This window comes from Dendropsophus ebraccatus, unplaced genomic scaffold (genome assembly GCF_027789765.1).
Source record: "Dendropsophus ebraccatus isolate aDenEbr1 unplaced genomic scaffold, aDenEbr1.pat pat_scaffold_1824_ctg1, whole genome shotgun sequence".
Lineage (NCBI taxonomy): Eukaryota > Metazoa > Chordata > Amphibia > Anura > Hylidae > Dendropsophus > Dendropsophus ebraccatus.
In genome coordinates this window covers 3,766-29,044 of record NW_027209256.1, presented here as the reverse complement: position 1 = coordinate 29,044, position 25,279 = coordinate 3,766, and the positions used below count along the sequence as shown (strand labels likewise).

The 25,279-nt window shown below is 50.2% G+C and overlaps 1 protein-coding gene and 1 long non-coding RNA gene across 2 annotated transcripts; both read left to right on the top strand.

Annotated features, from left to right (window-relative positions):
* Window positions 1-861: 861 nt before the first annotated feature.
* LOC138775659 (uncharacterized) lies at window positions 862-1,463 on the top strand. The gene is made up of 2 exons (XR_011360601.1): window positions 862-899; window positions 1,250-1,463. It is a non-coding gene; the product is annotated as an uncharacterized lncRNA (long non-coding RNA).
* A 6,468-nt stretch (window positions 1,464-7,931) lies between these two features.
* On the top strand, window positions 7,932-22,067 carry LOC138775660 (very-long-chain 3-oxoacyl-CoA reductase-like; the record flags this gene model as incomplete). The annotated part of the gene is made up of 10 exons (XM_069955985.1): window positions 7,932-8,436; window positions 8,487-9,996; window positions 11,517-11,563; window positions 11,639-11,714; window positions 11,825-11,935; window positions 12,140-12,204; window positions 12,358-12,402; window positions 16,562-16,596; window positions 17,192-17,273; window positions 21,862-22,067. Coding segments are annotated over exons 2-10 (827 nt in total), but the record flags the coding sequence as incomplete, so codon positions are not given.
* Between the last annotated feature and the right edge of the window lie 3,212 nt (window positions 22,068-25,279).

Below are 25,279 nucleotides of genomic sequence, written 5' to 3'. Positions count from 1 at the left end.
GGGAATTACTGTGACCTGCACTGACTGGGTCACTTACAGTAGGCAATGCTCTGAAATTAGGGTGAAGAGCAGTGATCCAAACACTATGGGGGACATTTATGAAGGTCCCGCCCGGAGTGTAGGACAGGGAGGAGGTGCAGATTCACCCCTGGCATTCGCCTGCCATATGCCCTACTCTAAGGCGTAAATCATGGTCCAAATCTACGCCTACTGGTGAAGTTGGCTGGGGAAAAGGGGCGGGGCCTAATTTAAGCCCGGCGTACGAGTATGCCGGTATTCATAAATCCCCCCTATGTTTTAGCTACTAGTGCCCTGACGTTTTTTCTTGCCTACCAGCAGCACCCTCTGCCTACCCTAGTCCGAACCGAAATGGTGGTGGGACATGTGACCCAGCTCTTACACAGTGGGTCATGTGTCCCGCCTGGCCAATCACAGCCATGCCCATACAGAGCATGGATGTCATGACTGCAGAAATGCCCACAGCCTTGAGGCTTGTTGATTGGTTGCTCAGCAGCTTTTCAACAAGCTTTATTTAACATCCTAATGCCAGACAATGATGAAGTCCATGTTCGGGAATCTAAGCACAAAGATTCAGCTATGGATCCAGACTTTACAGTCCAGGTTCACTAAACACTCTTCATGATACAACACCAAAATCAGCAGATCGTGATCGGCTTAGATACATAGACAGCAACAAGCAAAATAGGCTTAGATACACCTGTTCCAATGGCTCCTTGTGTGTCCACAGTCCGTGATGCCCTTGATGGTGTCCCCACCAACATGACCAAGCACGTACAGGGCAATCCTCTTATGAAAACCGCCATTGAATATGCCCGGGAGTCTCTGAACACTGTGGGGTACACCATCGCACCAATGGCTGCCTCTCCCACGAAATACAGGTAATGGATTCTGAATGTATTAAATATATGTAACATTACACATAGATTTAAACAATAACCTCTGTACTGCCAATGTAAACTCAGCATGGTGAAGGTAGAATATATATATATATAGCCCCAGAATGGTGTATCCTCCCCCGACTCCCACCCCACAATCCCCAGCAGCGAGAGACAATTTCTCCTATAGGTATATATATATATATATATATATATATAGGTATCTCCCTCATCAATGCCCCCAGCACAGACACTGCCATCTAGTGGCCATGTATGTAACATAAAATTGTACATGTATAATGATAAGGAACAGGTAAGTTTCTTCTCACTGTCTTCTATGATCCTTCCCGCAGAGTTACTTTCTTCACCTCATCGTATCAGACTCCTTCATGGGATCCAGACTGATGGAAACCATCAGTAAGAAGGTCAACAAATCAGTGAGAGACAAAACAAGACAAAAGCAACAATAGCCCAGCGAGGAAAGGGGATCCATGTACGACGACAATCTGCTGACTACTCCAGAAATAACTGGTGTTATATTCAAAGAAATAAATGATTGTGTATCCATCATACACAGATCTGGCTGGAGGTGAAATAGTATTTTTCCTACTCATCTTCCTCCATACACACACACACACACACATACATATATATATATTGTTATATAATATATAGATATATATATGTAGAAAACTCTCCCTAGTGTTACAGGCAGGGTGCTGTAGGAGGACGCCTCTCCCCTAGTGTTACAGGTGACGGGTGCTGTAGGAAGGACGCCTCTCCCCTAGTGTTACAGGTGAGGGTGCTGTAGGAAGGACGCCTCTCCCCTAGTGTTACAGGTGACGGTGCTGTAGGAAGGACGCCTCTCCCCTAGTGTTACAGGTGAGGGTGCTGTAGGAAGGACGCCTCTCCCCTAGTGTTACAGGTGAGGGTGCTGTGGGAAGGACGCCTCTCCCCTAGTGTTACAGGTGACGGTGCTGTAGGAAGGACGCCTCTCCCCTAGTGTTACAGGTGACGTTGCTGTAGGAAGGACGCCTCTCCCCTAGTGTTACAGGTGACGGTGCTGTAGGAAGGACGCCTCTCCCCTAGTGTTACAGGTGAGGGTGCTGTAGGAAGGACGCCTCTCCCCTAGTGTTACAGGTGAGGGTGCTGTAGGAAGGACGCCTCTCCCCTAGTGTTACAGGTGAGGGTGCTGTAGGAAGGACGCCTCTCCCCTAGTGTTACAGGTGAGGGTGCTGTAGGAAGGACGTCTCTCCCCTAGTGTTACAGGTGAGGGTGCTGTAGGAAGGACGCCTCTCCCCTAGTGTTACAGGTGAGGGTGCTGTGGGAAGGACGCCTCTCCCCTAGTGTTACAGGTGACGGTGCTGTAGGAAGGACGCCTCTCCCTAGTGTTTACAGGTGAGGGTGCTGTAGGAAGGACCCTCTCCCCTAGTGTTACAGGTGAGGGTGCTGTGGGAAGGACGCCTCTCCCAAGTGTTACAGTAGGTGCTGTGGAAGGACGCCTCTCCCCTAGTGTTACAGGTGACGGTGCTGTAGGAAGGACGCCTCTCCCCTAGTGTTACAGGTGACGGTGCTGTAGGAAGGACGCCTCTCCCCTAGTGTTACAGGTGACGGTGCTGTAGGAAGGACACCTCTCCCCTAGTGTTACAGGTGACGGTGCTGTAGGAAGGACACCTCTCCCCAAGTGTTACAGGTGACGGTGCTGTGGGAAGGACGCCTCTCCCCTAGTGTTACAGGTAACGGTGCTGTAGGAAGGACGCCTCTCCCCTAGTGTTACAGGTGACTGTGCTGTGGGAAGGACACCTCTCCCCTAGTGTTACAGGTGACGGTGCTGTGGGAAGGACGCCTCTCCCCTAGTGTTACAGGTGACGGTGCTGTAGGAAGGATGCCTCTCCCCTAGTGTTACAGGTGAGGGTGCTGTAGGAAGGACGCCTCTCCCCTAGTGTTACAGGTGACGTGCTGTAGGAAGGACGCCTCTCCCCTAGTGTTACAGGTGACGGTGCTGTAGGAAGGACGCCTCTCCCCTAGTGTTACAGGTGACGGTGCTGTAGGAAAGACGCCTCTCCCCTAGTGTTTACAGTGACGGTGCTGTAGGAAGGACGCCTCTCCCCTAGTGTTACAGGTGAGGTGCTGTAGGAAGGACGCCTCTCCCCTAGTGTTACAGGTGACGGTGCTGTAGGAAGGACCCTCTCCCCTAGTGTTACAGGTGACGGTGCTGTAGGAAGGACACCTCTCCCCTAGTGTTACAGGTGACGGTGCTGTAGGAAGGACGCCTCTCCCCTAGTGTTACAGGTGACGGTGCTGTAGGAAGGAACCTCTCCCCTAGTGTTACAGGTGAGGGTGCTGTAGGAAGGACCCTCCCCTAGTGTTTACAGGTAATGTGCTGTAGAAGGACGCCTCTCCCCTAGTGTTACAGGTAATGGTGCTGTGGAAGGACGCTCTCCCCTAGTGTTACAGGTGACGGTGCTGTAGGAAGGACGCCTCTCCCCTAGTGTTACAGGTGAGGGTGCTGTAGGAAGGACGCCTCTCCCCTAGTGTTACAGGTAGGGTGCTGTAGGAAGGACGCCTCTCTCCCTAGTGTTACAGGTGACAGTGTGTAGGAGGACGCCTCTCCCCTAGTGTTACGCAGGGTGCTGTAGGAAGGACGCCTCTCCCCTAGTGTTACAGGTGACGGTGCTGTAGGAAGGACGCCTCTCCCCTAGTGTTACAGGTGAGGTGCTGTAGGAAGACACCTCTCCCCTAGTGTTACAGGTAACGGTGCTGTAGGAAGGACGCCTCTCCCCTAGTGGTTACAGGTGACGGTGCTGTAGGAAAGGACGCCTCTCCCCTAGTGTTACAGGTGACGGTGCTGTAGGAAGGATGCCTCTCCCCTAGTGTTACAGTGAGGGTGCTGTAGGAAGGACGCCTCTCCCATAGTGTTACAGGTGAGGTGCTGTAGGAAGGACGCCTCTCCCCTAGTGTTACAGGTGACGGTGCTGTAGGAAGGACGCCTCTCCCCTAGTGTTACAGGTAACGGTGCTGTAGGAAGGACGCCTCTCCCCTAGTGTTACAGGTGACGGTGCTGTAGGAAGGACGCCTCTCCCCTAGTGTTACAGGTGACGGTGCTGTAGGAAGGATGCCTCTCCCCTAGTGTTACAGGTGAGGGTGCTGTAGGAAGGACGCCTCTCCCCTAGTGTTACAGGTGACGGTGCTGTAGGAAGGATGCCTCTCCCCAAGTGTTACAGGTGACAGTGCTGTGGGAGGACGCCTCTCCCCTAGGTGTTACAGGTAACGGTGCTGTAGGAAGGGACGCCTCTCCCCTAGTGTTTACAGGTGACGGTGCTGTGGGGAAGGACACCTCTCCCCTAGTGTTACAGGTGACGGTGCTGTAGGAAGGACGCCTCTCCCCTAGTATTACAGGTGACGGTGCTGTAGGAAGGACGTCTCTCCCCTAGTGTTACAGGTGACGGTGCTGGAGGAAGGACACCTCTCCCCTAGTGTTACAGGTGAGGGTGCTGTAGGAAGGAGGCCTCTCCCCTAGTGTTACAGGTAACGGTGCTGTAGGAAGGACGCCTCTCCCCTAGTGTTATAGGTGACGGTGCTGTAGGAAGGACGCCTCTCCCCTAGTGTTACAGGTGAGGGTGCTGTAGGAAGGACGCCTCTCCCCTAGTGTTATAGGTGACGGTGCTGTAGGAAGGACGCCTCTCCCCTAGAGTTACAGGTGAGGGTGCTGTAGGAAGGACGCCTCTCCCCTATTGTTAAAGGTGACGGTGCTGTAGGAAGGACACCTCTCCCCTAGTGTTACAGGTAACGGTGCTGTAGGAAGGACGCCTCTCCCCTAGTGTTACAGGTAATGGTGCTGTGGGAAGGACGCCTCTCCCCTAGTGTTACAGGTGACGGTGCTGTAGGAAGGACGCCTCTCCCCTAGTGTTACAGGTGAGGGTGCTGTAGGAAGGACGCCTCTCCCCTAGTGTTACAGGCAGGGTGCTGTAGGAAGGACGCCTCTCCCCTAGTGTTACAGGTGACGGTGCTGTAGGAAAGACGCCTCTCCCCTAGTCTTACAGGTGAGGGTGCTGTGGGAAGGACGCCTCTCCCCTAGTGTTACAGGTGACGGTGCTGTAGGAAGGACGCCTCTCCCCTAGTGTTACAGGTGACGGTGCTGTAGGAAGGACGCCTCTTCCCTAGTGTTACAGGTGAGGGTGCTGTAGGAAGGACGCCTCTCCCCTAGTGTACAGCTGATGGTGCTGTAGGAAGGACGCCTCTCCCCTAGTATTACAGGTGAGGGTGCTGTAGGAAGGACGCCTCTCCCCTAGTGTTACAGGTGAGGGTGCTGTGGGAAGGACGCCTCTCCCCTAGTGTTACAGGTGACGGTGCTGTGGGAAGGACGCCTCTCCCCTAGTGTTACAGGTGACGGTGCTGTAGGAAGGATGCCTCTCCCCTAACACTAGGGGAGAGGCGTGCTGTGGGAAGGACGCCTCTCCCCTAGTGTTACAGGTGACATGCCAGCACTTCTGAGGCGGGCTCACTGACTCCATGCCAGCACCTCTGAGGTGGGCGCACTGACTCCATGCCAGCACCTCTGAGGCGGGCTCACTCACTCCATGCCAGCAACCTCTGAGGCAAGCTCACTCACTCCATGCCAGCACCTCTGAGGCGGGCTCACTCACTCTATGCCAGCAACCTCTGAGGCAGGTGCACTGACTCCATGCCAGCACCTCTGAGGCGGGCTCACTCACTCTATGCCAGCAACCTCTGAGGCGGGCTCACTGACTCCATGCCAGCACCTCTGAGGCGGGCTCACTTACTCCATGCCAGCACCTCTGAGGCGGGCTCACTTACTCCATGCCAGCACCTCTGAGGCGGGCTCACTCACTCCATGCCAGCAACCTCTGAGGCGGGCTCACTGACTCTATGCCAGCACCTCTGAGGCGGGCTCACTCACTCCATGCCAGCACCTCTGAGGCGGGCGCACTGATTCCATGCCAGCACCTCTGAGGTGGGCGCACTGATTCCATTCCAGCACCTCTGAGGCGGGCGCACTGACTCCATGCCAGCACCTCTGAGGCGGGCCCACTCACTCCATGCCAGCACTTCTGAGGCGGGCCCACTGACTCCATGCCAGCACCTCTGAGGCGGGCTCACTGACTCCATGCCAGCACTTCTGAGGCGGGCTCACTGACTCCATGCCAGCAAATCTGAGGCGGGCGCACTGATTCCATGCCAGCACCTCTGAGGCAGGCTCACTGACTCCATGCCAGCACCTCTGAGGCGGGCTCACTGACACCATGCCAGCACCTCTGAGGAAGGCTCACTGACTCCATGCCAGCACCTCTGAAGCGGGCTCACTGACTCCATGCCAGCACCTCTGAGGCGGGCTCACTTACTCCATGCCAGCAACCTCTGAGGCGGGCCCACTCACTCAATGCCAGCACCTCTGAGGCGGGCTCACTCACTCCATGCCAGCAACCTCTAAGGCGGGCTCACTGACTCCATGCCAGCACCTCTGAGGCAGGATCACTGACTCCATGCCAGCACCTCTGAGGCGGGCTCACTGACTCCATGCCAGCACCTCTGAGGCGGGCGCACTGATTCCATGCCAGCACCTCTGAGGTGGGCGCACTGATTCCATTCCAGCACCTCTGAGGCGGGCGCACTGACTCCATGCCAGCACCTCTGAGGCGGGCTCACTGACTCCATGCCAGTACCTCTGAGGCGGGCGCACTGACTCCATGCCAGCACCTCTGAGGCGGGCTCACTGACTCCATGCCAGCACCTCTGAGGCGGGCTCACTGACTTCCTGCCAGCACCTCTGAGGTGGGCTCACTCACTCCATGCCAGCACCTCTGAGGCGGGCTCACTGACTCCATGCCAGCACTTCTGAGGCGGGCTCACTGACTCCATGCCAGCACCTCTGAGGCAGGCGCACTGACTCCATGCCAGCACCTCTGAGGCGGGCTCACTGACTCCATGCCAGCACCTATAAGGCGGGCGCACTGACTCCATGCCAGCATCTCTGTGGCGGGCTCACTCACTCCATGCTAGCAACCTCTGAGGCGGGCTTACTCACTCCATGCCAGCACCTCTGAGGTGGGCTCACTCACTCCATGCCAGCACCTCTGAGGCAGGATCACTGACTCTGTTTATGCATTAAACCTAATAGTTTTATGGTTTGTCTTGTAGCCTAAACGAACCTAGTTAGCTCCAGGAAGAGTGCATGTGCGGTGTGTGACCGTAGTGTATGACCGGGCAGCTTACTTTACCGTGTGGTGTGTCTGCTTGTGAGTGGCGGTGGCAGCAAATTTGTGTATGTATGTTGTGTTTGGGTGTCTGACAGCGGCTTGCGGGTCACGTCTATGACAACAGCTGGTTGGTCCGAACATAGCAAAGTTCTGTGTGCGTTCTTTGTGGGTGTGTGTCTGGCAGCGGTCGGTGGGTCACCTGTGTGACAGCGACTTGTGGGTCCAGATACAGCGACGTGTCGTGTTTGTGTTGGCCAGCGATCAGGTAGTGTTTGTGGCCAAGTGGATGTCTGGTGTCGGGGTGTGCGGCAGGTGGCGATTTACACTTGAGTTACGGCCCGGGAGCAGGGCGTAAAGTGTATGTACGTGAGGTGAATCGTCCTGTCGGGCTAGTGCAACCCAGGGGAGCCAGAGCCCCCAAATACCTCTCATCCCCTTGTCTTGTCTTCTCCCCCTTTGGTCTTGGTTTGGGTCCTTTCCGCCTGTTGTGGTTAGGTTTGTCTTCCCCCTAGTCACGGGACGGCCGGGCTTGACCCATAGTTCCCTGAGAGAGGTCGTCTGGAGAGCAGTAAAGGAACTCAAAAAAACTTAATATTCAAAAAAAACATGACTGGAAAAAAAATGCTATGTAAGCCAAGAAAGGCGGGTGAGGAGAGAGATAACCCTGATCACATGACACCCTCCTCCGCCTGCTCCCTTACCTGGATGTATGGCAAATATTATGTTACGGCTCACACCGTCCACATGGACATGACGGGGTTAAATAAAGAGGGAGTTGTCTGTAATCACTTACATCCAGAGAAGGAAGGGCAGCGCTGCAGTTACATCACAGGGTTGGTGCAGGTGACAGCTCGCAGGATCAGCGCAGGTGAGAGCTCAAAGGATCAGTGCAGTGGAGAGTGTGCAGGATCAGCGCAGGTGAGAGCTCGCAGGATAAGCGCAGGTGAGAGCTCAAAGGATCAGTGCAGGGCAGAGTGTGCAGGATCAGTGCAGGTGAGAGCTCGCAGGATCAGCGCAGGTGAGAGCTCAAAGGATCAGTGCAGTGGAGAGTGTGCAGGATCAGCGCAGGAGAGAGCTCGCAGGATAAGCGCAGGTGACAGCTCGCAGGATCAGCGCAGGTGAGAGCTCAAAGGATCAGTGCAGGGCAGAGTGTGCAGGATCAGTGCAGGTGAGAGCTCGCAGGATCAGCGCAGGTGAGAGCTCGCAGGATCAGCACAGGTGAGAGCTCGCAGGATCAGCGCAGGTGAGAGCTCGCAGGATCAGCGCAGGTGAGAGCTCGCAGAATCAGCGCAGGTGAGAGCTCACAGGATCAGTCAGCACAGGTGAGAGCTCACAGGATCAGCGCAGGTGAGAGCTCGCAGAATCAGCGCAGGTGAGAGCTCACAGGATCAGTCAGCACAGGTGAGAGCTCACAGGATCAGTCAGCACAGGTGAGAGCTCACAGGATCAGTCAGCACAGGTGAGAGCTCGCAGGATCAGCGCAGGTGAGAGCTCGCAGGATCAGCGCAGGTGAGAGCTCGCAGGATCAGCGCAGGTGAGAGCTCACAGGATCAGCGCAGGTGAGAGCTCGCAGGATCAGCGCAGGTGAGAGCTCGCAGGATCAGCGCAGGGGAGAGCTCACAGGATCAGCGCAGGTGAGAGCTCGCAGGATCAGCGCAGGTGAGAGCTCGCAGGATCAGCGCAGGTGAGAGCTCGCAGGATCAGCGCAAGGTGAGAGCTCGCAGGATCAGCGCAGGTGAGAGCTCGCAGGATCAGCGCAGGTGAGAGCTCGCAGGATCAGCGCAGGTGAGAGCTCGCAGGATCAGCGCAGGTGAGAGCTCGCAGGATCAGCGCAGGTGAGAGCTCGCAGGATCAGCGCAGGTGAGAGCTCGCAGGATCAGCGTAGGTGAGAGCTCGCAGGATCAGCGCAGGTGAGAGCTCGCAGGATCAGTGCAGGGGAGAGCTCACAGGATCAGTCAGTGCAGGTGAGAGCTCGCAGCGCAGGTGAGAGCTCGCAGGATCAGCGCAGGTGAGAGCTCACAGGATCAGCGCAGGTGAGAGCTCGCAGGATCAGCGCAGGTGAGAGCTCGCAGGATCAGCGCAGGTGAGAGCTCACAGGATCAGCGCAGGTGAGAGCTCGCAGGATCAGCGCAGGTGAGAGCTCACAGGATCAGCGCAGGTGAGAGCTCGCAGGATCAGCGCAGGTGAGAGCTCGCAGGATCAGCGCAGGTGAGAGCTCACAGGATCAGTCAGTGCAGGTGAGAGCTCGCAGGATCAGCGCAGGTGAGAGCTCACAGGATCAGCGCAGGTGAGAGCTCGCAGGATCAGCGCAGGTGAGAGCTCACAGGATCAGCGCAGGTGAGAGCTCGCAGGATCAGTGCAGGGGAGAGCTCACAGGATCAGTGCAGGTGAGAGCTCACAGGATCAGCGCAGGTGAGAGCTCGCAGGATCAGCGCAGGTGAGAGCTCACAGGATCAGTGCAGGGGAGAGCTCACAGGATCAGTGCAGGTGAGAGCTCGCAGGATCAGCGCAGGTGAGAGCTCACAGGATCAGCGCAGGTGAGAGCTCGCAGGATCAGTGCAGGGGAGAGCTCACAGGATCAGTGCAGGTGAGAGCTCACAGGATCAGCGCAGGTGAGAGCTCGCAGGATCAGCGCAGGTGAGAGCTCACAGGATCAGTGCAGGGGAGAGCTCACAGGATCAGTGCAGGTGAGAGCTCGCAGGATCAGTGCAGGGAACATCACATGGAGGAGTCCAGGTTCTCTCAGTGGCTCCACCTGCTGGGGCTCCTGGCTCTATCATATCTAGTGCTAAAACAGGTCTGGACTCTGCTGAGCGGGGTGAGGAACCATCTACTGTCCCGATGGTGGAGGACTAACCTCAAGCAGTATGGAGGATGGGCAGGTAAGAGGGACGGGGTACACCGGGACTACCAGGGAACCATATACTTCTCCTAATACTGTATATACAGTCCAGATCCTGTATATACACTACTACACCATGACCTGTATATACACACAGCCCAGATCCTGTATATACACTACTACACCATAACCTGTATATACACTACTACACCATGACCTGTATATACACTACTACACCATGTCATGTATATACACTAGTACACCATGACCTGTATATACACTACTACACCATGTCATGTATATACACTAGTACACCATGACCTGTATATACACTACTACACCATGTCATGTATATACACTAGTACACCATGACCTGTATATACACTAGTACACCATGACCTGTAATTACTGTCCCTGGCACTGTTACTAGGGACATAATGGCAATAACCGACACTGTTATCTTGGACATATTGTCCCCAGTAACAGTGCCAGTCATAGTGATCCCCGTTATGTCCCCAGTAACAGTGCCAGGCATAGAGATCCCCATTATGTCCCCAGTAACAGTGCCAGTCATAGTGATCCCCATTATATCCCCAGTAACAGTGCCAGGCATAGAGATCCCCATTATGTCCTCAGTAACAGTGCCAGTCATAGTGATCCCCGTTATGTCCCCAGTAACAGTACCAGTCATAGTGATTCCCATTATGTCCCCAGTAACAGTGCCAGTCATAGTGATTCCCATTATGTCCCCAGTAACAGTACCAGTCATAGTGATCCCCATTATGTCCTCAGTAACAGTGCCAGTCATAGTGATCCCCATTATGTCCCCAGTAACACTGCCAGTCATAGTGATCCCCGTTATGTCCCCAGTAACAGTACCAGTCATAGTGATTCCCATTATGTCCCCAGTAACAGTACCAGTCATAGTGATCCCCGTTATGTCCTCAGTAACACTGCCAGTCATAGTGATCCCCATTATGTCCTCAGTAACAGTGCCAGTCATAGTGATCCCCATTATGTCCCCAGTAACAGTGCCAGTCATAGTGATCCCCATTATGTCCTCAGTAACAGTGCCAGTCATAGTGATCCCCATTATGTCCCCAGTAACAGTACCAGTCATAGTGATACCCATTATATCCCCAGTAACAGTGCCAGTCATAGTGATCCCCATTATGTCCCCAGTAACAGTACCAGTCATAGTGATACCCATTATATCCCCAGTAACAGTGCCAGTCATAGTGATCCCCCATTATGTCCCCAGTAACAGTGGCTGAACAGGTGCAGCTATTGAACTTTCACCAGTATCACAATAGAACGGGAGGTAATATAATATCTGTACAGGGTGCTGGTGCTTTATAACACTGTGTATTAGAGGTTAACTGAGGGCAAGTGACGCCCTGTATACCCACAACTGCGGCAGTCATGTCACACCCACATTCAGTCTGGTAAGAACTACCAAATATGGTGTCTAACAACAATTCTCCTGGTAGAATAGGGTGTGTATATTGTTACGTATGCGATAAGATTACATGAAGTATATTCTGTGACCTTCTCCCACAGTGGTAACTGGGGCAACCGATGGAATCGGGAAGGAGTACGCCATGGAGGTTAGTGGATTCTGGTCTAGCCGTCTGTATATCTATCAGTTATCCCTTCCTCATTCCTCTCTATCATCTCTGTAGTTGGCCAGGAGGGGCTTCAATGTCGTCCTCATCAGTCGGACGGTGGAGAAACTAGAAAAAGTGGCAAAGGAGATAGGTAAGGGACGGGGAGATCCCAACCATGACATCAAGTCAACAGTCAAGATACTCAGGACATCCAACATCAATGATGAAGACCTAATCCTGATATGTATCTTATCTTCTTAGAAAAACAGACCCAACGAAAAACCAAGATCTTCCAGGTGGACTTCACGGGAGGATCTGAGATTTATCCAAAGGTGGAGAAGGCCTTGAAGGATCTGGATATCGGCGTTCTAGGTAGGCTTCAGATCTAATGGGCTTCAGATCTCCAATGTTCCTACACCAGACAGAAGAGCATGGACGTCCAAGATGCCTCAAAGTGTTCCGTCTATTTATGAGGGCATTAAGGTTGATCACAATATGCCCCATTATCTGACGGGCCGTGTACCAGTAGAGCCGGGCCCCAGTGATAGATTACCCGCTCTTTTTCTCTTCTTATAGTGAATAACGTTGGGATGAGTTTAGGTGGAACAGGAAGATTTCTTGACACCCCGGATCTAAACCAGGTGAGTTCCATGATCACTGCTTATAGAGAAAGCCGTCTGCATATAAACCCAGGGGAAAAGATAATCAGCAGATCAGAAATCACAACCCTCCAATACATCACTAATATTACTGATCAGAAATAATTATATCTTCCATTTGTGTTTGATTTCCAGAGAATAGAAGACATCATAAACTGCAATGTATTCTCCGTGCTCCATGTAAGTAACCAGCGTATACCCAATACAGGTGATACAGATAGGAGGAGCTATGCGTCTCCTCCTCCTCCTCCTGCAGGGTGATACAGATAGAAGGAGCTATAAGTCTCCTCCTCCTCCTCCTGCAGGGTGATACAGATAGAAGGAGCTATGAGTCTCCTCCTCCTCCTGCAAGGTGATACAGATAGAAGGAGCTATGAGTCTCCTCCTCCTCCTCCTCCTGCAGGGCGATACAGATAGAAGGAGCTATGAGTCTCCTCCTCCTCCTCCTGCAGGGCGATACAGATAGAAGGAGCTATGAGTCTCCTCCTCCTCCTGCAGGGTGATACAGATAGGAGGAGCTATGCGTCTCCTCCTCCTCCTGCAGGGTGATACAGATAGAAGGAGCTATGAGTCTCCTCCTCCTCCTGCAAGGTGATACAGATAGAAGGAGCTATGAGTCTCCTCCTCCTCCTGCAAGGTGATACAGATAGAAGGAGCTATGAGTCTCCTCCTCCTCCTCCTGCAGGGTGATACAGATAGAAGGAGCTATGCGTCTCCTCCTCCTCCTCCTCCTGCAGGGTGATACAGATAATAGGAGCTATGAGTCTCCTCCTCCTCCTCCTGCAGGGTGATACAGATAGAAGGAGCTATGCGTCTCCTCCTCCTGCAAGGTGATACAGATAGAAGGAGCTATGAGTCTCCTCCTCCTCCTCCTCCTGCAGGGCGATACAGATAGAAGGAGCTATGAGTCTCCTCCTCCTGCAGGGTGATACAGATAGAAGGAGCTATGTGTCTCCTCCTCCTCCTGCAGGGTGATACAGATAGAAGGAGCTATAAGTCTCCTCCTCCTGCAGGGTGATACAGATAGAAGGAGCTATGAGTCTCCTCCTCCTCCTGCAGGATGATACAGATAGAAGGAGCTATGAGTCTCTTCCTCCTCCTCCTGCAGGGTGATACAGATAGAAGGAGCTATGCGTCTCCTCCTCCTCCTGCAGGGTGATACAGATAGAAGGAGCTATGAGTCTCCTCCTCCTCCTGCAGGGTGATACAGATAGAAGGAGCTATGAGTCTCCTCCTCCTCCTGCAGGGTGATACAGATAGAAGGAGCTATGAGTCTCCTCCTCCTCCTGCAGGGTGATACAGATAGAAGGAGCTATAAGTCTCCTCCTCCTGCAGGGTAATACAGATAGATGGAGCTATGAGTCTCCTCCTCCTGCAGGGTGATACAGATAGAAGGAGCTATGCGTCTCCTCCTCCTCCTGCAGGGTGATACAGATAGAAGGAGCTATGAGTCTCCTCCTCCTCCTGCAGGGTGATACAGATAGAAGGAGCTATGAGTCTCCTCCTCCTCCTGCAGGGTGATACAGATAGAAGGAGCTATGAGTCTCCTCCTCCTCCTGCAGGATGATACAGATAGAAGGAGCTATGAGTCTCCTCCTCCTGCAGGGTGATACAGATAGAAGGAGTTATGAGTCTCCTCCTCCTCCTCCTCCTGCAGGGTGATACAGATAGATGGAGCTATGAGTCTCCTCCTCCTCCTCCTCCTGCAGGGTGATACAGATAGAAGGAGCTATTTGTCTCCTCCTCCTCCTGCAGGTTGATACAGATAGATGGAGCTATGAGTCTCCTCCTCCTCCTCCTGCAGGGTGATACAGATAGAAGGAGCTATGAGTCTCTTCCTCCTCCTCCTCCTGCAGGGTGATACAGATAGATGGAGCTATGAGTCTCCTCCTCCTGCAGGGTGATACAGATAGATGGAGCTATGAGTCTCCTCCTCCTGCAGGGTGATACAGATAGAAGGATCTATGGGTCTCCTCCTCCTCCTGCAGGGTGATACAGATAGAAGGAGCTATGCGTCTCCTCCTCCTCCTCCTGCAGGGTGATACAGATAGAAGGAGCTATGAGTCTCTTCCTCCTCCTCCTGCAGGGTGATACAGATAGATGGAGCTATGAGTCTCCTCCTCCTCCTGCAGGGTGATACAGATAGATGGATCTATGAGTCTCCTCCGCCTCCTGCAGGGTGATACAGATAGAGGTAGCTATGCGTCTCCTCCTCCTCCTGCAGGGTGATACAGATAGAAGGATCTATGCGTCTCCTCCTCCCCCTGCAGGGTGATACAGATAGAAGGAGCTATGAGTCTCTTCCTCCTCCTCCTGCAGGGTGATACAGATAGAGGGAGCTATGCGTCTCTTCCTCCTCCTCCTTCTGCAGGGTGATACAGATAGAAGGAGCTATGAGTCTCCTCCTCCTCCTGTAGGGTGGTACAGATAGAAGGAGCTATGAGTCTCCTCCTCCTGCAGGGTGATACAGATAGAAGGAGCTATGAGTCTCCTCCTCCTCCTGCAGGGGAATACAGATAGAAGGAGCTATGAGTCTCCTCCTCCTCCTGCAGGGTGATACAGATAGAAGGAGCTATGTGTCTCCTCCTCCTCCTCCTGCAGGGTGATACAGATAGAAGGAGCTATGAGTCTCCTCCTCCTGCAGGGTGATACAGATAGATGGAGCTATGAGTCTCCTCCTCCTCCTCCTCCTGCAGGGTGATACACAGAGGGGGCTATGAGTCTCCTTTTCCTCCTGCAGGGTGATACAGATAGAAGGAGCTATGAGTCTCCTCCTCCTCCTGCAGGGTGATACAGATAGATGGAGCTATGAGTCTCCTCCTCCTCCTGCAGGGTGATACAGCTAGAAGGAGCTATGAGTCTCCTCCTCCTCCTGCAGGGTGATACAGATAGATAGAGCTGTGAGTCTCCTCCTCCTCCTCCTGCAGGGTGATACAGATAGAAGGAGCTATGAGTCTCCTCCTCCTCCTGCAGGGTGATACAGATAGAAGGAGCTATGAGTCTCCTCCTCCTGCAGGGTGATACAGATAGAAGGAGCTATGAGTCTCCTCCTCCTCCTCCTCCTGCAGGGTGATACAGATAGAGGGAGCTATAAGTCTCCTCCTCCTCCTGCAGGGTGATACAGATAGAAGGAGCTATGAGTCTCCTCCTCCTCCTCCTCCAGGGTGATACAGATAGATGGAGCTATGAGTCTCCTCCTCCTCCTCCAGGGTGATACAGATAGAGGGAGCTATGAGTCTCCTCCTCCTCCTCCTCCTCCTGCAGGCTGATACCAGAGCAATGTTCCCTCTAAGCTTCAGCCACTGCTGAGAAGGATGGCAAGAGAGTTGGACAATGTTCAAGAAGAGTTGGGCTAACCAAAAACCTAACATAGAAGCGTCGGTACCTTAGTGTAATGTAGCTTAGAAAATTAAAACTAGTGGAACAGTGGATGTTCTCGCGTTACGTTCTCATATACATCTGTTGCAGATTTGATGCAATATTCAGAAATTTAGTTATACTGGTTTACAAAGCATCAGATCAGCATCTTTAGGTGATTACAGTGCAGTTACATTCAGTGACTCACATGGGGCATCTTCTCTGATCAGAGTCATTAACTTTTCCCTTTTTAACCAGGCCGGGCCATCTTGAAGACTTCTCAAGCCTATAAATCCTCTCTCCAGAATCTGACAGAGAAACATTTTATGTTCATTGCTCCAGCACTCATAGTAGTTAAGCCCCTCGTTGCCCCTATATAGTTTTAGGCCCATCCCCTCCCGTGCCCTCATATAATGATAGGTAGGTTCTGAGCCCTTCTATAGTAGTTAGGCCCCTCATTGCGGTCCCCATATGGTGGCAAGCCCCTCTGTGCAGTAGCCATACAGTATAAACTCCTCTGTGTGACCTCTATTTAGTATCATGTCTTTTTGCAGTCCCAATATGGTATAAGGCCCCTATATAGTATAAGGCCCCTGTCTGTGGAGCCCCTCATATACTATAGGCCTCTCTGTGCAGCCCCCATATAGTATAGGCTTATTTTTTTCAGCCCTCATGTAATATAGTACACTGTACAGCCCCCCATATAGTATAGACCCCTCTGTGCAGCCCCCATATAGTATAGGCCCATTTTTTAAGCCCTCATGTAATATAGAATACTGTACAGCCCCCATATAGTATAGACCCCTCTGTGCTGTCCCCATATAGTATAGGCTCCTTCTGTTCAGTCCTCATGTAATATAGTACACTGTGCAGCCCTCCATATAGTAAAGGCCCCTCTGTGCAGCCCCTCCCCCATATAGAATAAAGTTAACACTGTACAGTAGCCTATGTGTTGCTCTTACATTATAAACCTGTTTTGCAGATGACCAGGATTGTGCTCCCAGGAATGGTGCAGAGGTATGGTGGTGGTGTGGGGGTGGTGTGGTGTTGGTGAAGAGGTATGGTTGTGGTGCAAAGGTTTGGTGGTGGTGGGGAGGTATGGCGATGATGGTGCGGAGGTATGATGGTGGCGGTGGTGCAGAGGTATGGTAATGGTGTCGGTGGTGCAGAGGTGTGGTGGTGGTATGGGGAGATGTTTTTACGTTTTGTTGCATCCCCAGCAGACACTTCTCTTTGTTACAGAGAATCAGTCTTGAGTTCTAACAGTTTACCACCCAAGGTGCCTGAAGCTGAGGCCATGACTGTGTGTGTACAGGATTACTGCCTGTGAATATGCATTAGTGTGACTGCACGCTCAGCTCTGCTGCACTAAACTGCTCTGCTCTGCTGCATTAAACTGTACGCTCAGCTCTGCTGCACTGTGTAGAGTCATTACAGTTTCCTGGTGAATTAACAAGTAACTAAAGGAGCAGAGACCACAAATCATATTATCAGAGGAGACCTGTCAGGATAATATAACCCGCCCTATAGTGCACATGAACCTCTACCTCCCTGTACATGATGACACACACAGAATTGTGATGCTGACTGGCATTGTCTTCTCTCTTTATAGGAAGAGAGGAGTCATCATAAACCTGTCCTCGGCTGCCGGGGCCCGGCCGTACCCGCTGGTGAATATATACAGCTGCACTAAGGTACTGGAGGAATCCCATACATGACATGTAGCTGACAATGACATCACAGAGGATGCCATGTCTGTGCCCGCATACCAATGCCCGCCAGTGTGAGCTATGGCCCATATCACTGCATGTGCCGCCATATAGCGCCTTCATGACAACAGCTCTGTGATGTTTCTGTATGACAACGGAGACATAGAGAAGATGAGGACGTCCCACTGATTTCTATAGGGGCCACAATATTCCTAGCATACTGATCCATAGCACGGCTGTAGACGGAAGGCCCTAGTGATAATCCTCATTGTTGCCACTATCACTATAGTAACGCCCAGCATCACTATAATCACCCATATCATCACTATAATCACCAGCATCACTATAATCACCCATATCATCACTATAATCACCCATATCATCACTATAATCACCCATATCATCACTATAATCACCAGCATCACTATAATCACCCATATCATCACTATAATCACCAGCATCACTATAATCACCCATATCATCACTATAATCACCAGCATCACTATAATCACCCATATCATCACAATAATCCCCCATATCATCACTATAATCACCAGAATCACTATAATCACCCATATCATCACTATAATCACCAGCATCACTATAATTACCAATATCATCACTATAATCACCAGCATCACAATAATCACCCATATCATCACTATAATCACCTATATCATCACTATAATCACCCATATCATCACTATAATTAGAAGCCGGCCAGGCAAACGGCGGTAGTTGGAATCTCTCCAGCAGTTATGGAATTGGAGAGTCCAGTTGTCTCCTGGTGACCTGTTTTTGGGATGAATTTCCCCCGAATTTTGTACAGATGCAGATGCCATGACTAAGAGCCGTAAAGGCTCGAAACGCGTCGGCTATCATTTTAGACGTTTGATATAATAAAGTGGAATTTTATATGAGCTGGAGGAATCCATTTCTTCTTTTTGCCATCACTATAATCACCAGCATCACTATAATCACCAGCATCACTATAATCACCTATATCATCACTATTATGACTCATATCATCACTATAATCACCCATATCTTCACTATAATCACCAGCATCACTATAATCACCCATATTATTACTATAATCACCAGAATCACTATAATCAACCATATCATCACTATAATCACCCATATCATCACTATAATCACCTATATCATCACTATAATCACCCATATCTTTACTATAATAACCAGCATCACTCTAATCACCCATATCATCACTATAATCACTCATATCATCACTATAATCACCCATATCATCACTATAATCACCCATATCATCACTATAATCACTCATATCATCACTATAATCACCCATATCATCACTATAATCTCCCATATCTTCACTATAATCACCAGCATCACTATAATCACCCATATTATTACTATAATCACCAGCATCACTATAATCAACCATATCATCACTATAATCACCCATATTATTACTATAATCACCAGCATCACTATAATCAACCATATCATCACTATAATCACCCATATCATCACTATAATCACCTATATCATCACTATAATCACCCATATCATCACTATAATCACCAGCATCACTATAATCACCCATATCATCACTATAATCACTCATATCATCACTATAATCACCTATATCATCACTATAACCACCAGCATCACTATAATCACCCATATCATCACTATAATCACCAGCATCACTATAATCACCCATATCATCACTATAATCACCAGCATCACTATAATCACCCATATCATCACTATAATCACCCATATCATCACTATAATCACCCATATCATCACTATAATCACCAGCATCACTATAATCACCAGCATCACTATAATCACCCATATCATCACTATAATCACCCATATCATCACTATAATCACCGGCATCACTATAATCAACCATATCATCACTATAATCACCAGCATCACTATAATCACCCATATCATCACTATAATCACCCATATCATCACTATAATCACCCATATCATCACTATAATCACCAGCATCACTATAATCACCCATATCATCACTATAATCACCTATATCATCACTATAATCACCTATATCATCTCTATAATCACCCATATCATCACTATAATCACTAGCATCACTATAATCACCCATATCATCACTATAATCACTCATATCATCACTATAATCACCCATATCATCACTATAATCACCCATATCATCACTATAATCACCAGCATCACTATAATCACCCATATCATCACTATAATCACCTATATCATCACTATAATCACCTATATCATCTCTATAATCACCCATATCATCACTATAATCACTAGCATCACTATAATCACCCATATCATCACTATAATCACTCATATCATCACTATAATCACCCATATCATCACTATAATCACCCGCATCACTATAATATATAGCATCACCATATTTACTAATATCACTCTCCTCATCATAGTCACCTGCTATTATCACTATGACATCACTCTCATCATCATCATAGTCACCTGCTATTATCACTATGACATCACTCTCCTCCTCATAGTCACCTGCTATTATCACTATGACATCACTCTAATCATTATAGTCACCTGCTATTATCACTATGACATCACTCTCGTCATCAAAGTCACCTGCTATTATCACTATGACATCACTTCCCTCATCATAGTCACCTGCTATTATCACTATGACATCACTCTCATCATCATCATAGTCACCTGCTATTATCACTATGACATCACTCTCCTCATCATCATAGTCACCTGCTATTATCACTATGACATCACTCTCCTCCTCATCATAGTCACCTGCTATTATCACTATGACATCACTCTCCTCATCATAGTCACCTGCTATTATCACTATGACATCACTCTCCTCATCATAGTCACCTGCTATTATCACTATGACATCACTCTCCTCATCATCATAGTCACCTGCTATTATCACTATGACATCACTCTCCTCCTCATCATAGTCACCTGCTATTATCACTATGACATCACTCTCCTCATCATAGTCACCTGCTATTATCACTATGACATCACTCTCCTCCTCCTCATAGTCACCTGCTATTATCACTATGACATCACTCTCCTCATCATAGTCACCTGCTATTATCACTATGACATCACTCTCCTCATCATCATAGTCACCTGCTATTATCACTATGACATCACTCTCCTCATCATAGTCACCTGCTATTATCACTATGACATCACTCTCCTCATCATCATAGTCACCTGCTATTATCACTATGACATCACTCTCCTCCTCCTCATAGTCACCTGCTATTATCACTATGACATCACTCTAATCATCATAGTCACCTGCTATTATCACTATGACATCACTCTCCTCCTCCTCATTGTCACCTGCTATTATCACTATGACATCACTCTCCTCATCATAGTCACCTATTATCACTATGACATCACTCTCCTCATCAAAGTCACCTGCTATTATCACTATGACATCACTCTCCTCATCATCATAGTTACCTGCTATTATCACTATGACATCACTCTCCTCATCATAGTCACCTGCTATTATCACTATGACATCACTCTCCTCATCATCATAGTCACCTGCTATTATCACTATGACATCACTCTCCTCATCATCATAGTCACCTGCTATTATCACTATGACATCACTCTCCTCATCATAGTCACCTGCTATTATCACTATGACATCACTCTCCTCATCATAGTCACCTGTTATTATCACTATGACATCACTCTCCTCCTCATAGTCACCTTCTATTATCACTATGACATCACTCTCCTCCTCCTCATAGTCACCTGCTATTATCACTATGACATCACTCTAATCATCATAGTCACCTGCTATTATCACTATGACATCACTCTCCTCATCAAAGTCACCTGCTATTATCACTATGACATCACTCTCCTCCTCCTCATAGTCACCTGCTATTATCACTATGACATCACTCTCCTCATCATAGTCACCTGCTATTATCACTATGACATCACTCTCCTCCTCATAGTCACCTGCTATTATCACTATGACATCACTCTCCTCCTCATAGTCACCTTCTATTATCACTATGACATCACTCTAATCATCATAGTCACCTGCTATTATCACTATGACATCACTCTCCTCATCATCATAGTCACCTGCTATTATCACTATGACATCACTCTCCTCTTCATAGTCACCTGCTATTATCACTATGACATCACTCTCCTCTTCATAGTCACCTGCTATTATCACTATGACATCACTCTCCTCCTCATAGTCACCTGCTATTATCACTATGACATCACTCTCCTCTTCAAAGTCACCTGCTATTATCACTATGACATCACTCTCCTCTTCATAGTCACCTGCTATTATCACTATGACATCACTCTCCTCATCATCATAGTCACCTGCTATTATCACTATGACATCACTCTCCTCATCATCATAGTCACCTGCTATTATCACTATGACATCACTCTCCTCATCATCATAGTCACCTGCTATTATCACTATGACATCACTCTCCTCTTCATAGTCACCTGCTATTATCACTATGACATCACTCTCCTCTCTCTTTTTCAGGTCTTCGTGGATTTCTTCTCTCGTTCGCTGAACTTTGAGTACAGACGTGACGGGATAATAGTCCAGGTGCATATGGAGGATGAAGGGGTGGCAGGAGATCCTGGCGGCATCAGGCCGGGGTCACACACACTATTATCACCAGGTCGGGGTCACACACACTATTATCACCAGGTCGGGGTCACACACACTATTATCACCAGGCCGGGGTCACACACACTATTATCACCAGGTCGGGGTCACACACACTATTATCACCAGGTCGGGGTCACACACACTATTATCACCAGGTCGGGGTCACACACACTATTATCACCAGGTCGGGGTCACACACGTTATTATCACCAGGCCGGGGTCACACACACTATTATCACCAGGCCGGAATCACACACACTATTATTACCAGGTCGGGGTCACACACACTATTATCACCAGGTCGGGGTCACACACACTATTATCACCAGGTCGGGGTCACACACACTATTATCACCAGGCCGGGGTCCAACACATAGAGAAGTTGCAAATCCTTACACAAAATTTTCTCTGTGTCAGTGTTACTTCTGGTTGCAGCTAAAAATAGTGATCAGTGTGACCCCTGTCCCGGCCTCCATCTCCTGTTATCTGACGTCTCTGATGTCCTCCAGGGCCAAAAACAACATTCCCCCTTCCCTGGGGTGACCCTGGCCGCTCTATAATCTACAGGGATGGCTTATAATGTAACCTTCCACAGGTACAAAGGGCAGTAAACCAAAAATGCTGCAAAGTCATAAAGTGCCTTAAAGGGGTGGTGTCACAAAGCAAAGAGGGTAAAATTAGATGTGTACTGCATTGTGCCAGGGAGTCCATGGAAAAGAGCGAGAGGGTGTGAGGAGAGGATGATGGTGGTCAATGGCGGATTATAATGTAGGCGGTTTGGGCGGCCGCCCGGGGCCCGAGGCTCCGGGGGGGCCCATGCCTTGCCGCCCACATTATAATGCCAAGGGGGGGGGGGAGAGGGGGACCAGCTATAAGGGGGGGGGGGAAGGGGGACCAGCTATAAGGGGGGGGGAGGAGAGGGGGACCATCTATAAGGGGGGGGGGGGAAGGGGACCAGCTATAAGGGAGGAAAGGAGGACCAGCTATAAGGGGGGAGAGGGAAGAGGGGGACCATCTATAAGGGGGGAAAGAGGGGGACCAGCTATAAGGGGGGGGAAAGAGGGGGACCAGCTATAAGGGGGGGAAAGAGGGGGACCATCTATAAGGGGGGGAGAGGGGGACCATCTATAAAGGGAGGGGGGGAGAGGGGGACCATCTATAAGGGGGGAAAGGAGGACCAGCTATAAGGGGGGAGAGGGAAGAGGGGGACCAGCTATAAGGGGGGAAAGAGGGGGACCAGCTATAAGGGGGGGAAAGGAGGACCAGCTATAAGGGGGAGAGGGAAGAGGGGGACCATCTATAAGGGGGGAAAGAGGGGGACCAGCTATAAAGAGGGAAAGAGGGGGGACCATCTATAAGGGGGGAAAGAGGGGGGACCATCTATAAGGGGGGGGAAAGAAGGACCAGCTATAAGGGGGGAGAGGGAAGAGGGGGACCATCTATAAGGGGGGAAAGAGGGGGACCAGCTATAAAGAGGGAAAGAGGGGGGACCATCTATAAGGGGGGAAAGAGGGGGACCATCTATAAGGGGGGAAAGAGGGGGGACCATCTATAAGGGGGGGAAAGAGGGGGACCATCTATAAAGGGAGGGGGGAGAGGGGGACCATCTATAAGGGGGGAAAGAGGGGGGGCCATCTAAAAGGGGGAAAGGGGGACCATCTATAAAGGGGGAAAGAGGGGGACCATCTATAAGGGGGGAAAGAGGGGGACCATGTATAAAGGGGGAAAGAGGGGGACCATGTATAAAGGGGGAAAGAGGGGGACCATCTATAAAGGGGGAAAGAGGGGGACCATCTATAGAGGGGGAAAGAGGGGGACCATCTATAAGGGGGAAAGGGGGACCAGCTATAAGGGGGGAAAGAGGGGGACCATCTATAAGGGGGGAAAGGGGGACCATCTATAAAGGGGGAAAGAGGGGGACCATCTATAAGGGGGAAAGAGGGGGACCATCTATAGAGGGGGAAAGAGGGAGACCATCTATAAAGGGGGACTATCTCCTATAGGATTAGCACCCTCCTCTCCTGACATCCTCTGTGCTGCTGGGACCTCCCCTATAGATCAGCACCCTCCTCTCCTGACATCCTCTGTGCTGCTCGGACCTCTCCTATAAGATCAGCACCCTCCTCTCCTGACATCCTCTGTGCTACTGTGACCTCTCCTATAAGATCAGCACCCTCCTCTCCTGACATCCTCTGTGCTGCTGTGACCTTGGGGGGGGGCAACATCAGGGGACCAGGTGAGGTGGCAATATGTTTATTGGGGGCAGTGGAGGTGGGGTGGGCAATGCTTACTGGGGGTAGCAGCAAGGGACCAAACATTATGTTTATTGGGGCCAGCAGGGAGGGGAGGCAGGCAGTGTTTATTGAGGACAGTGGGGTGGGGGTGGGGGCGCAGTAGCAGATTATAATGTGGGCGAATTGACTGGGGGGGGGCCAGGTTGGGTGGACAGCCCGGGGCCCAGGGTACATTTAATCCGCCACTGATGGTGGTTGTAGTAGTGGTATAGGCTGTAGGCCACTAGGCCTCACTCTCCTGAGTACAGAGAATGAGGTGATACACTGAGAGCTGCAGAGCGAGAGGGTGTGAAGAGAGGATGATGGTGGTTGTAGTAGTATAGGCTGTAGACGGCTAGACCTCACTCTCCTGAGTACAGAGAATAAGGGGATATGTGGTGTACGCTCGATCGGTCACTTGCTAGGTAGTAATGTGTGATGCTACTTCTATGGTGGTTGGTGGGAATATAGCTTAGCCAGATGTTAGGTTGTTGTGATGGTGTTGCCAGTTAGGCACACAGGTAATATGGTACACCTGCTTTTATTTTAAAAGGGCTGGCTATATCCTTTCCTCTGTGGTTGGTGACCTGCTTGGATGTGAGGGGGTCCCTTGGGTGCTTATCACGGTGGTCCGGAGTGGAGTTATGACCCACCGGGACTATTGGATGCAATAGCTGTGTAGGTGCTTGGCGAATAACCACTGAGTCCAATTAAAATAAATAAATTTATCTTTACTGTAGGAAGACTCAATGCAGTGATATATATTAGGATTTTCACTTGATATCTTTAGTAACTTAAGCCGTGCTGAGAAGTTGTGAGAGAGAGATACAGTGGTGCCAACTGGGTTGCGTGGTGAGAGGTATTAGAAGTTCTGAGAAGTAGAGAAGAGGATGTTGAGAGAAACCCAAACCCAGGGTAGAAGTGTGCTCTTCCGGAACTTTAGAAGGAGAATAAGTAGAATACTTGAGAGTAGAGAAAATACTTGTGCTTCTGTTTTGACTCCTTAGTCTTTG